The following is a 13690-nucleotide window of genomic DNA, read 5'->3' on the forward strand; positions in this document are numbered from 1 at the left end:
AAATCAGGAAACAATTGTTGACACAAGGGTGCTAGAAATTTAGAACTCTCCTGCAAACAGCAATTGATGTTTGATCAATTATTAAATTTAATCTGAGAATGACAGAATTTTGTTAGCCAAGGATATGGACGGATATGGGGCAAAGCAGACTAAATGCTGTCAGCCACAGTCTCATTGAATGGCATAACAGGCTGAACATTACTTCAGTTTCTTTGAGGAGTAATTAGAAATGTTTGCTTTGTGAATCTCCCTTCTGTGCAGGCTGGGAGTGTTCCTGGCATTAGCCAGTATCTCAAAATAGTCACCAGTTCTCACAAACTCCACATTTACAATGTGTTGCTTCTTTAGCAATTCGTCAAATCTGTGCCCTTTCATTCTTGATCCTTCAGCCAATGGGAGCAGATTCTATCTTTTCTGTGTCGAGTCCTCATGATTTTGAATAGCTGTATCAAATTACTAATAGTATATTGCTTAACTAGCAGTAGAATATAAGCTTATACTGTGTCCTTTAACAGTTTATTAGCAAGAAATGTTTTAAAACTTATTTTGAAAGTGCTGACTTATGACATATTAAGTTGTACAGTTATTGGTAAAAGTCCTGTTCTTTTTGTTTTCCAGGCCCCAGTTTTTGGAGTCCTATAATGCAGCAGGGACCATCCATGACTATGTTGTTGCTATCTTGTGTGGGCTTAAGAGACCACTGATGTCAACCCAGAATGCTGCCAGTTGGGGGTATTTTAATACGAGATGTGGCACTTGGAATCTGCAAATGTAAGCCTGCCTTTAATCCTGTACGGAAAAAACCAGGACCTGAAACAACTACCTACCATTTCTGCAAGAAATGCTGTACCTTTAGCTAGGAGTTAGAAGCATATTCTGCACAGATACTTCGTAAAATCTCTGACATATCTTGATATTATTGCCAGGGAATGGTGAACTTTACACCATAGCATCGTGCACTCCTGGGTCAGGCACAGGTTAGGAACAGAGGTTCTGTACAGGGAACAACTATACATGATGGCACCAATGTGTCAACCTCCCCATCTCCCACTCGTCTCATCTCCTTGTGTGGGATTCTGAAATTTATTGCTGAATTAAAAGCACACTTGTTACACAGCTACCCCCAGAAAGAGAAATTAAAGCAACCCAGTTGCACTGAGCTATCTTTGTTCTGTCTCTGATTGTCCAAGACTTCCCTCTCAGGTATTTCCTCATCTCTTCCAGATTGCAGGATTCTGGATTTCCCACATGTTTGTTGCCTGTGGTCATGGAACCTGGCGCAATTGCTGGACAGACAGTTCATGAATGGTACGGTGTGCCAGAGGGAACAGATGTTGGTGTGGCGCTAGGTGATTTCCAGTGCTCTGTGTACTCGTGCATGACAGCAACAACAGATGCAAGTAAGGGAGGAGAGAGGCTTGTCTTCACGTTATAAAACAGTCATGTTTCAGCATGTTTACAAATATATAATTCATTGCCCAACAGGCCTGGAAGATAATTTGTCAGAAACAATAATCTAGTACCTAGTATATTGATGCCCTTAGTGCAGACTATAGTAAACTGCAATGTAGCACCTTTACTCAAGAATGATGGGAGACAGAACAGGAAACTATAGGTTGATTAACCTAATGTCTGCCCTTAAGATGCAGCTGGAATCCATTATCAAGGGGGTTGTAATGGGATACTTAGAAAACTATAACACCATCAGGCAGAGGCACCTTGGTTTTGTGAAATGGATGTAATAGACAAGGTGATTAAAAGCAATTCCAAAGGCATTTGATAAGCTGCCTCATAAGAAATGACTAGACAAGATAACTGCTGACATTTTTGGGGTGATATAGCATCAATAAGGAACTGGATGACAGAGTCGAGATGAGTGGCTCATTTTCAGTTTGGAAAAATGTAACTCGTGGCAACCTACAGCAATCCTTGCTGAGACCTGAACTATTTACAATCAATTGCTTGAATGGAGGGACAGAATTTATTAGAACAGAATTGACTGCTGACACAAAGATAAAAAAGCAAATTGTGAGGAAAATACTGAATCTACAAAGGGCTATAATTAGGTGAGGTGAATGGGCAAACATTTGGCAGATGGTGTGTAATGTGAGAAAATGTGAGTGTCCATTTTATGACAGAAGGCTTAGTCAGATACAATCCCAGAGTAAGTACCAGGATTTTGAATGTCAATTTTGAAGGATAAACTGTTCATAGAATCAATTGTGAGTTCCTAATTAAGATCTTTCTTACTGTCTAGTTTTGAATATCAGTACTTCTGCCCAGTTGACCTTTGCCTTGAATCCTGGCTTCCAGCCACCAGCTCAACCCAATCCCACTGCGAGCGTTGCATATTTTCCATATTTTGATGGAATTTACTTGGTTGTGGCTGCTGCACTGAATGGTGGAAATGTACTGGCTTCCTTCATTGAGATGTTGAAACAATGGATGCAGGAGTTAGGTAAGAAACTTTCTTTAGCATTGGTGAAAGACGCAAATTGCATTCCAGATTGTTGGACCCAAGAAAACAAAACAAGACACTTAAGTAATAAAATGTGAGGCTGGATGAACACAGCAGGCAAAGCAGCATCTCAGGAGCACAAAAGCTGACGTTTCGGGCCTAGACCCTTCATCAGAGAGCTCTCTGATGAAGGGTCTAGGCCCGAAACGTCAGCTTTTGTGCTCCTGAGATGCTGCTTTGCCTGCTGTGTTCATCCAGCCTCACATTTTATTATCTTGGAATCTCCAGCATCTGCAGTTCCCATTATCCCCAAGACACTTAAGTACACTCCTCTGTCTCTCCACCCCTACCCTTCACTGTCTATCCCTCCTTTTCTACAGCCATTGCCCATCTTTCCATCTCTACCCTTTACTGTCTGTCTCTCAGTCTCTGCCCCTTCATTGTCTATCTACATAGAACATTACAGCACAGTACAGGCCCTTCAGCCCTCGATGTTGTGCCGACCTGTCGTACCGATCTGAAGTCCATCTAACCTACACTATTCCATGTATGTCCATATGCTTGTCCATATGTTCTCTTTTACTTCTGCCCCTTACTGCCTGTCTCTCCTTCTCCAACATTAAGTAAGTATCCTGTGATCTATTATTTAGTCACTCCATCTATTTTTGTTCTACAAAGTGCTTGGCTGCAACTGTGTTCTTCCATCTGTCTGTCCTTCCATTTCTTTTGTTTCAACCTGTATATCACCCATCTCTATTCACCTCACCTACTTATACTTACAACTCCATCTTTTAGAGTTTCTGTTCCACCTTCTTCATCCCTTCGATTTGTCTACACATCCATCACTGTCTTTTTACTGTGTCTATTCCTTACTCTTCAAATCGTCACCATGTCTATTGCGTACTATCCAATGCCGCTCAGGAGGAGGTTCGAGGATCTTGACAAGATGGTAGTTAAGAAATGGAGATATGGTTCCAAAGTTGGATGATGAGTGCCTTGGAGGGGAACTTGCAGTGGGTAGTGTCCCCATGTATCTGCTGCCCTTGGTTGTTGAGATGGTAGTGTTATAGGTTTGGAAGATGCTGTTGAAGGAATTCTAATAAATTGTGCAGTGCATCTTTGGGATTGTATATACGCACATATATAGTTCATCAGTGGTGGAGGGACTGGTTAAAGATGATAGGTGGTATGCCAAATATTTGTCCTGAATGTTGACAAGCTTCTTAACTGTTGAAGCAGATTCACTCATCCAAGCAAATGGACAGTTTTCTACATCAATCAGAGACTGCTAAGTTTTGATCTAATCCATTTTTTATAGGTCCACTTATCACATGTATATCACATGCCGCTTCTGATAATTTGCATGCAAGTAGTCCTGTGTTTAGTTTCATGAAGTTGACACCTCATTTTTAGGTATGTTCATAGAATCATTAAGTCACACAGTACAGAAGAGGCCTTTTGGCCTAATGAGTTTTACCACCAAAAATACGCTAGTCCCACTTTTCTATACTAGGATCCTAGCCTTAAATGTGATGATACTTCACGTGTTCATCCAAGTACTTTTTAAAGCTTATGATATTTCCCACTTCAGTTACCTTCCTAGGCAGTGCACTCCAGACTCTCACTACCCTCTGGTGAAAATATTTTTCCTCAAATCCCTTCAACCTCCTGCCTTTCCCTTTAAAATTATGCCCCCTTATTATTGACCCTTCCACTGAGGGGAACAACTGCTTCCTAGCTACCCATCCATGCTCCTCATAATCTTGTATATCTCAACCAGGTCTCCCCTTAACTTGCTCTGCACCAAAATAACAAGCCAAGCTTATCCAACTTCTTTTCATAGCTGAAATGCTCCATCCCAGGCAACAACCTGATAAATCTCCTTTGCACCCCTCCAGTGCAATCACGTCTTTCTTATAATGTGGTGATCAGAACTGCACACAGTACTGCAGATGTGGCTGTTTTCTCTGCCGATCCTGGCATACTTCCTTCCTGCAGCCTTTATTAAACCGGGGTTGGTCCCCAGGCCTGATGGTAATGGTAGAGTTGGGTGGGTGCCAATTCATTATGTTACAGGTGGTGGTTGAATAAAAATAGAATGTGTTATCATAAATCAGCATGTATGGCAGCAGCTATGGAGAGAGAAATAGTTAATTTCTGAAGAAGAGTGATTAGACTTGAAATAGTAACTCTGTTTCACTCTGTACAGATGCTTCCAGATTTGCTGAGTTTCTCCAGTGTTTTCTGATTTTATTTCAGGTCTCTGGCATCCGCAGTATTATGCTTTAATTTGAGTGGTTCAATACAATTCTATTGCTGACAGTCTACAGTACCTCATGCGTGTCAGGTTTTGAGTTGCTAGATCTGTTCTAAATTTATCCCATTTAGTATACGGTGTTAGTGCAACACAGCACAATACCCTCAACATGTTAATGGGGTCCCAACCAATATTCGTGGGCTCAACACTGTCATGGACTGGTCAGAGGGACAGCTTTCCCAATTTTTCCACAAGACCCCAGATGTTAGTCAGGAGGATTTTGTTGGTCTGACATGGCTGGATTTGCTGTTGTTGTTGCTGGTGCTGGGTGATCCATCCAGTTTCACTTCTTTTTGACTTTACTTTTGGGGGTTGGTACAACTGAGTAACTTGTTAGACCATTTCAGAAGGCATTTTAGCGTTGACCCAGTGTAAAGTGAAGTCCTATAAAAAAAACTGGCTTGGTCATAGAAGATAGTGGAAGGGTGTGTTTCTGAATGGAGGGCTGTGACTAGTGGCATTCCTCAGGGAGCAATGTTGGGACTTTTTGCTGTTTTGTAATATATATATAAATGATTTGGACGAGAATGGAACTGATCTGATTTGGGTTTGCCAGTGACACAAATGACACATGATAGCGATGAGGAGCTTCAAAGGAAACAGCTGGATATAGATCGAGATAATAAAATGTGAGGCTGGATGAACACAGCAGGCCAAGCAGCATGTGCTCCTGAGATGCTGCTTGGCCTGCTGTGTTCATCCAGCCTCACATTTTATTATCTTGGATATAGATCGATTTGTGACTTGGGCAGAGATGGCAGATGGAGTTTAATCTGGAAAAATGCAAGGTAATGCATTTTGGAAGGTCTAATCCAGATAGAAAATATACAGTAAATGGCAGAACCCTTAAGAGTACTGATAGGCAGTGGAATCTGGGTGTACAGGAACACAGGTCACTAAAAGTGGCAACGTAGGTGGAGAAGGTAGTCAATAAGGCATATGGATATGCATGCCTTCATTGGCCGGGGCATTGAGTTTAAAAATTAGCAGGTAATGTTGCAGCTTTGTAGAACCTTAGTTAGGCTGCATTTGGAATATTGTGTTCAATTCTACCAGAAGGATGTGGGTGGCTTTGGAGACGGCACAGAAAAGATTTATCAGGATGTTGCCTAGTATGGAGGGCATTAGCTATGAGGACAGGTTGGAGAGACTTGGGTTGTCCTCACTGTAATGATGGAGGTTGAGGGGCAACCTGATAGAGGTCTACAAGATTATGAAGGGCAATGACAGAGTGGACAGTCAGATGCTTTTCCCCAGGGTGGAAGAGTCAGTCACAAGGGGCCATGTGTTTGAAGTATGAGGGACAAGGTTTAAGGGTGATGTACGAGGCAAGTTTTTTACACAGAGGGTTGTGGGTGCCTGGAACTCGCTGCTGGGGGACGTAGTGGAAGCAGATACCATAGTGACTTTTAAAGGATGTATTGACAAAAACATGAATGGGATGGAAATAGAGGGATTCAGACCCCAGAAGGGTTTTAGTTGTGACGGGCAGCATGTCGGTGTAGACTTGGAGGGCCGAAGGGCCTGTTGCTGTGCTGTAATTTTCTTTGTTCTTGTTCTTTTTTCATATCTAGTCCAGATCAGATTTCCTTCCCTAAAGAACATTAGTAATTCAGATGGTTTTTACAACAATCAAAATTAGCTTCATTGCAAAAGCTAGCTTTTAATTCATGATTTGTTAATTGATTGAATTCAGATTCTAACAACTGGAGCTATAATATTAGTTACAAGGCATACAAGTCAAGAGATGGAAGATGCAATTAGAATAATCAGGTGCTTGTTTTTGACTTCTTGGGCTGAAAGACTATTTTCTGTGCTGTAGACCTCAATGAATCTATAACTGCAATGGTGAGTAATGAACCTATTTTCCCAAAGCTTTGGCTGGGTCCCTGGATCTTTAGTCCAGTGATATTACCACTATGCCACTGCTGGGGTTTGGTTTAGCTCAGTTGGCTGGACAGTTGGTTTGTGAAGCAATGTGATGCCAATGGTGTGGGTTCAATTCCCATCAGCAGCTGCAGTTACCATGAAGGACTCTCCTTCTGAACCTCTTCCCCTTGCCTAAGGTATGGTGGGCTAAATCACCAGCAGACATCTTTCTGTAATGAGAGGGCAGCCGTTCGGCCTGTTAACACAACAACAACTGCTGCCTCCCTGTAGCACTGCTGCTGGTTTTTATTTACTCCGACAGGACAGGCGGTTCCAGAATCGGTCATCTATTCTCAAGCAGTACACGCTGCCCTAACTGTTACTGACACCGACCTTGCAGTGCAGGCAACCCTTTTTGGAGAGAGGCATGTACCTGACCAGCTGGCTTCAGTGACTAACATCTCCCCGTCCAACCTGTCTTTGGGCCACGTGATCAGAGCACTATGTCGCGGCATTGTGAAAAACCTGAACTCCATGTTACCGTGCCAACGGCTGATTGAATCTGGGGTGCAGAGGATTATGGGCAGCGGGAGTGCACTGACCTGGAATGAGGTGCTGAAGCAGGAGGTGGAGAAGGTTTTCACTCTTCCTATTGTGTACGGGAAGAACGTGGATTCAGCAGTCGGTGTTGCTATGGTGATGCTTGACCAGAAATAGGGAGGAAAGAAACTCCCAGCAATTAAATCAGGAGAATGTAAATCAATGTCCAATCAGGGTGTGTGTCTGAACTGATCACAATGTTTCCCCACTAATTAAAGAAAATACATGAATGAGTTGTCAAAGATGTCCTTTCTCATCTGTTTCTTACCTAGTGTAGTTCAACCATTGAGTGCAACTGGACAGAACTTGGTACAGATGCAGAGTTAATGCTGACTGCACAGCAGCAAAACCTACACCTCCCGCGCCCCCACCTCTTCCCGCCCTCACCCGCATCCCAGGCCCCAAGAGGCCTTTCCACATCAAACAGATGCTCATCTGCACATCTGCTAATGTGGTATACTGTATCTGTTGTTCCCATTGTGGCCTCCCCTACATCGGGGAAACCACACGGAGGCTTGGGAACTGCTTTGTGGAACACCTACACTCGGCTCACAACAAACAAATGCACCTCCTAGTTGTGAACCATTTCAACACCCCCTCCCACTCCTTGGACAACATGTCCGACCTGGGCCTCCTGCATTGCCATGATGATGGCACCTGAAGTCTGTAGGAACAGCATCTCATATTTCGCTTGGGAACGCTGCAATGTGGACTCCACAAGCTTCAAAATCTCCCCTTCCCCGAATGATGTCTCAAAACCAGCCCAACTTGACCCCACCTCCCTAACCATTTCTCCCACTCCCATCTCCTCCCCACTAACCTCATCCCGCCCCCTTGACCTGTCCGTCCTCCCTGGACTGACCTATCCTCTCCCTAATTCCCCATCTACATTCACCTTTACTGGCTTCAACACCGCCTCTTTGACCTGTCTGCCTCCTCTCCACCTATTTTCTCCTCTATCCATCTTCTATCTGCCTCCCCCCCTCCCTATTTATTTCAGAATCCCCTTCCCCTCCCCCATTTCTGAAGAAGGGTCTCGACCCGAAACGTCAGCTTTCCTGCTCCTCCAATGCTGCTTAACCTGCTGTGTTCATCCAGCTCTACACCTTTTATCCCAGTTTCATTGGCAGTTCCTACTATCTCAGCATCAAAACCTGTCCTTATTGCTGCAGTTGTTGACATAGTGTCATTGCTACATTTGGCCCAGCATTCCATTGGATAGGCCACATTCCAATTGCTCTCTCTCTTGCATGGTGGTAAGTGTGTGGAAGAAGATGGCACCTCTGTAGCACATTCGGACTGTCAGTGGGGAAGCAAAGCCGAGGAAAATAAAGCAAAGGTCGGCATTAGATTGCTGGAACTTTTACATCAGTCAGTAGCCATAACCCCTGCAACATCACAACAAAACATCAAACAGGTCCAATCTAACTGTTTCTCAATTTCTGACCTCCCCTCTCCATTAACAAGTTTCCTATTCCTCACAGTCATCTTTGTGTCTCCGGTTTTTTGGACAGCTACTTAGGGCGGCACGGTAGCTCAGTGGTTAGCACTGCAGCCTCACAGTGCCAGGGATCCGGGTTCGATTCCAGCCTCATGTGACTGTGTGGAGTTTGCACATTCTCCCCGTGTCTGCGTGGATTTTCTCCGGGTGCTCCAGTTTCCTCCCACAGTCCAAAGATGTGCAGGCTAGGTGGATCGGCCATGCTAAATTGCCCGCAGTGTTCAGGGGTGTGTGGGTTATAGGGGGATGGGTCTGGATGTGATGCTTCAAGGGGCAGTGTGGACTTGTTGGGCCGAAGGGCCTGTTTCCACACTGTAGGGAATCTAATCAAATCTACTTCACTTATAGGAATATGGGGTGAACTGTCTCCAATTCAGTTTCATTCAAGATGAAGCTTGGAGATTTGTCTGCATTTTTCTATCAGATTCCACCCAACTGCATCACTTTGCTATCAGCCCGTGCCATTCTTGACAAGGGGAATATTAGATTGTCTGTCAACCTTTGTATTTGTATTTTCAACCGCAAATGAGCATATATACAAATTAGGAGCAGAAGTAGCTGATTTAGCCATTCAAGCATGCTTCACCATTCAGTATGATCGTGGATATGTTTGTGTTAAAAATGTAGTGTGGTATGTTGTGAACCATTGAAATGATCTGCAACTGAGCCCAGGGTAGTAATGATTGTTAGTTGTATACATGTAAATGCAAGTTAATCAACACTGTGAAATAAAACAAAATATGCTGGAACATTTACTTTTGACACAATTCCTATCATTTTGAAACAGTGAGAAACATTATTAAGATATTTAAATGTTACACTAAATATTCATGATGCTGTGTGAATACCCATTGTGCACTTTATAGTGTGCAAATATTTATCATGTTCAACAAACATGAATTTGATCTGTTATGCACGGTGTAAGTATTTCTTAAATTTTGTGAAAGTAAGATTTTATAAATATTTATCGTATTGCGCATAAATTTATTGCTCCACATTTATAGTCAATATTTATGATTATATATTTATATATGTGAATGCTTAATGTCCCCATTAAAAACAAGACATAGGGACATCACATGAATGCATTAAACATTCTCAAATATTCATATTACATAAGCTAAAGATTTTACTGTTTTAACTCCACTTAATGATCAGAGTTTAATTGTGCCTTAATAGCAGATATCACCAAGAGTATGCACTTGGATCACTGACAGTTTCTCAGCATTCAGAAACAAATCTATAAGCTTCCTATGGGATGCTAATTGCCTATATCTGTGAGCAAATGAGCTCATTAATGTCTCCACAAGCCCTTTTGAGAATACTGCATTACGCTGACTAGGAGTTTTCTCTGATAGCTTCTAAAGACAAAGCCGCAGTTATTGAATTCAATGCTAACTCACTGAATGCAATCCTGAAGTCTCCTGATATACCCACGGGACTCCTTGCAATATTACCCACTCTCTAGTATTGTATAATCTCTGTTTTCTATTTTTGGCAAATAACATCATGTCCAGTATTGAAAGGCACACATCCAGGCTGGGGAGTTAACCTTTCCCACTCTACTCTCTTCATTGCAAGCTGTAAATGAAGAAAGATATCTCCTGCTGATCTCTTCTCTGACTGTGCCTAGTTTAGAAAAGGAAGTCCTTAAAATAAAAAGCAAAGTTTTGGATTTTTTTTGACCTGCCAAAGGACATCTACAGGAAGGATCCAAGACACAAATGCACCCTATCAGGTATGTAAGTATAAAGTCAGTTAAAGAGCAATGCCTCTTTCCCTCTCCCTGCCTCTTCTGTCACTTGCTGATCAGATCTTACTACGCAGTGCCATTATCGTTGCCTGTTCTGGACAACGATTTGAATCTTCAGCTTGAAGGTGTCTTTATTTATATGGCTTTGGTTTTGTTTTTACCCCGTTCTTATTTTCAACTGCAGATAAATCCATTTTTGCTGATTCTCAAAAGCTCGGTGTGACTGGAGATCAACCTTACTTCCACTCTTTTGGTCCCCAGATTCCATCCACACCATTGTGCGGATGATTTCCTTCAAGGTCCTGCCCACACTTCTCTTACACCTTCCACCCATTCACTCCCTTTGGGTTTACTCCACAGGCAGTCTTAATGATGCTAACGGAGGTATGACAAGCTGAATGGCCTCCTTCCATGCTGTGTTATTCTATATTTTCTGAACTCTCAATGCCTGAAACCAATTTTTTAACAAAACAAACCAAAATCTAGGAAATTGAAATGCTGCAGCAGAATCTGTATTATGTAGCATTTCTTGCTTTGCACACCAATGTATTTGTCACATGAGGGCATATAGAGTAGCACTTTCTCTGAAAAATCTGAGGTAATCTCATTATGGAGAAAACTCTTAGAAGTCTTCAGGTCAGATGCTGAGAGGCTGTTTCTCTGATCTGGTGAGTCTAGAACTAGCCAACAGAGTCTCAAGATAAGGGATTGGCTATGTTGGACTGAGATAGGTAGGAATTTCTACTCCTGAGTGTTGTGAATGTTTAGTCATTGAGTATATTTAAGTTCACTATACCTTTTGTACTGTGGGGATATGGAGATAATACAGGAAGGTGGATTTGATGTAGAAAATGTTTCTACCACTTGCGGATCAGACTCTGAATGTATGGTCAATTATCATTAAATGCTTATGTTAAAATCAATGTGGAAATGGGGTTAATGGCAAAGTGCAAGAAAATGAATGTAAGGGATTGTATAAACATAGAAAATTTTCTCTGCCAATTTTGAGAGCGCTGAGATAAGCAGCCAAAAGTCTTTTTGTCGTAAAGGCAACACGACAAAGGCATGTCCAGGGAACAAGATTCAGAGATAGTAGGGAATGAGGTGCATGTAAAGCCCAGCAAGAACAGAAATGTTTAAATGAGACACTAGAATAAAAGGTTAACCAGTACCTTAAACGGGGACTTTCACCAGCAATAGGGGAACCAAGGTGGTGCTGGACACTCAAAACGATCCAAATCCACATGCTCAAAAGGAACGTGTGGACAGTTGAAAGGAAAAAAAGGCATATTGTTTCCCAAAACCCGCTAATTTCATTGATCCTCAAAGTAGCAAGAACAGTAATAACATGCAAAACTGTCTCTAGAAAACAAGAAAAGGCTGTTAAGAGAAGGCTTTAAAGAAAATGAAAAAAAAACTCAACAATTTGTTTAATACCTCATGATTTTTTTCCTGTTGCCTAGGATATTTAACCTTTAACTTCAGGGGACACCATTGGCGATCTTTATTATTCCCTGATTGGAGGATCCCTTTAAGTTAGCGGTCCTAGAGTGTTCCTGTTACTCGAGTACTGTGTACGCTCTTCTGCAGACAAATCATAAAAGGTCTCATAATTTAGTCAATCAAAACACATGCAAAATTCATTTGGTGCTCTTGATCAGTACTCAGTGACCCAGCAAGGAATTGTGGCTGGAAAGAATTGCTCATTTAGAGGCTGAAGAATTAAATTATCCTTTACCAGTAGGTTATATTGGCCTTGGAAGGCCATCATGAGTTCAGCTGCATGATACTGGGTTTGTCTTCCCTCAAGTTTAGAAGATTAAGGGGTGATCTAGTTGAAATGTTTACAAAGAAAGGATTCAGTTGTTTAGACAGAGGGGAACTATTTCCTCTGGTCCAAATGGTCAAAACAAGAGAGAATAAACTAGAGAATTAGAGCCAAGTCATTCAGGGGTAATGTCAAGAAGGACAGGCTGGCTATCACCTTCACCCACATCAAACTGCCACCCCCAACAACCCCCCTCCGACACCCCCACCACCATACAAAGGAAAGTGGAACTTCGGCATTCTTTCCCTCATTAAGGTGTTGAGGCAGGGGTCAGTTGAAAATTCAAGAGTGAGATTGATTGTTTTTGGTTGGATATGGGTATGAAGGGTTAGTGAACCAAGGTAGTCGGATAGAGTTGAGGTACAGGTTACTGCCCAGTCCAAATAAGTAGCAGAATAGGCTGGAGAGACTGAATGGTTTTCAGTATTCAGATGTTGTCACCCTTAATTTTTTTGAAAATTTCCATCTGTGTTAAATTTTCTTTTACTAACTCCATCTATGTGTTTTGATTTGGTGTGACTGTCCTTGAGTTGATTTGACCATAATGCAAACTGTATAATGATTAGCTCTGTGCAAGCAATGATTGAGTTAGTGTGCAACCACTCACACTCTCTTTACAGCTGAGCATTTATTACTGAATTGCAGCATTTTTAAAAATTCAGTTGACTTGACGAAGCTAGTAAATGTCCACTCGTAAAAGCATTAAGGAAGTATTATGAAGTATTATGGAGTTAGTAAAAGAAAATTTAACACAGATGGAAATTTTCAAAAAAATTAAGGGTGACAACATCTGAATACTGAAAACCATTCAGTCTCTCCAGCCTATTCTGCTACTTATTTGATTACATTTCAAAAACATTTATTACACAGCAAATTACTTTGAATATCAATGGCTAATATTAGATAGACAAATGCAGAATGACACCACATTTAGCATCAAAGTGACTGGCTACTTAAACTAAAGATTCATAAATGTTTACTGCACAAAAAGAGGCCATTCAGCCTGACATGCCTGAACCTGTCAACAGAGACCTGATTACATTAAATGCATTTTCCAGATCTTGATGCATCGTCCTGGATGCAACGGCAATGCAAGTGAATATCTAAATACTGTTTAAACGTTACAAGAGCTTCTGATGTGACCACCCTTTGAGGCAATGCTCCAGAGTCCCATCGCCCTCTGGGTAAAAGCATCTATCCTCAACTCTCGTGTTAGACTTCTAACTCTTACATTAATCTATCATTCTTGGCTATTGGCCTCTGTACTAACGAAAAAAACGTGCCCTCCTGTCCAGTGTATATCGTTCATAATCTTCTACACTTCTATCAGATCCCCTCTTAATCTTCATTGCTCCAATGAAAAC

At 41.9% G+C, this 13690-nt stretch overlaps 2 protein-coding genes across 3 annotated transcripts in view; both read left to right on the plus strand.

Annotated features, from left to right (window-relative positions):
- Positions 1–9485, plus strand: part of shpk (sedoheptulokinase) — a 24448-nt gene extending 14963 nt beyond the window's left edge. For both annotated transcript variants that reach the window (XM_048557061.2, XM_048557060.2), the window contains 4 exons: positions 619–771; positions 1225–1400; positions 2258–2458; positions 6967–9485. In XM_048557061.2, the coding sequence (XP_048413018.1) occupies positions 619–771; positions 1225–1400; positions 2258–2458; positions 6967–7361 (925 nt within the window). In that variant the 3' untranslated portion in view covers positions 7362–9485. The remainder of the gene's footprint in view (positions 1–618; positions 772–1224; positions 1401–2257; positions 2459–6966) is intronic.
- An 854-nt stretch (positions 9486–10339) lies between these two features.
- The window catches only part of LOC125464555 (transient receptor potential cation channel subfamily V member 1), a 48675-nt gene continuing 45324 nt past the window's right edge, over positions 10340–13690 (plus strand). Inside the window, exon 1 of the mRNA XM_048557064.2 lies at positions 10340–10483. The gene's annotated coding sequence lies outside the window, so the exon portion shown is untranslated. The remainder of the gene's footprint in view (positions 10484–13690) is intronic.

The sequence above is a fragment of the Stegostoma tigrinum genome, chromosome 27 (assembly GCF_030684315.1).
Source record: "Stegostoma tigrinum isolate sSteTig4 chromosome 27, sSteTig4.hap1, whole genome shotgun sequence".
In the NCBI taxonomy this organism is placed as follows: Eukaryota; Metazoa; Chordata; class Chondrichthyes; order Orectolobiformes; family Stegostomatidae; genus Stegostoma; species Stegostoma tigrinum.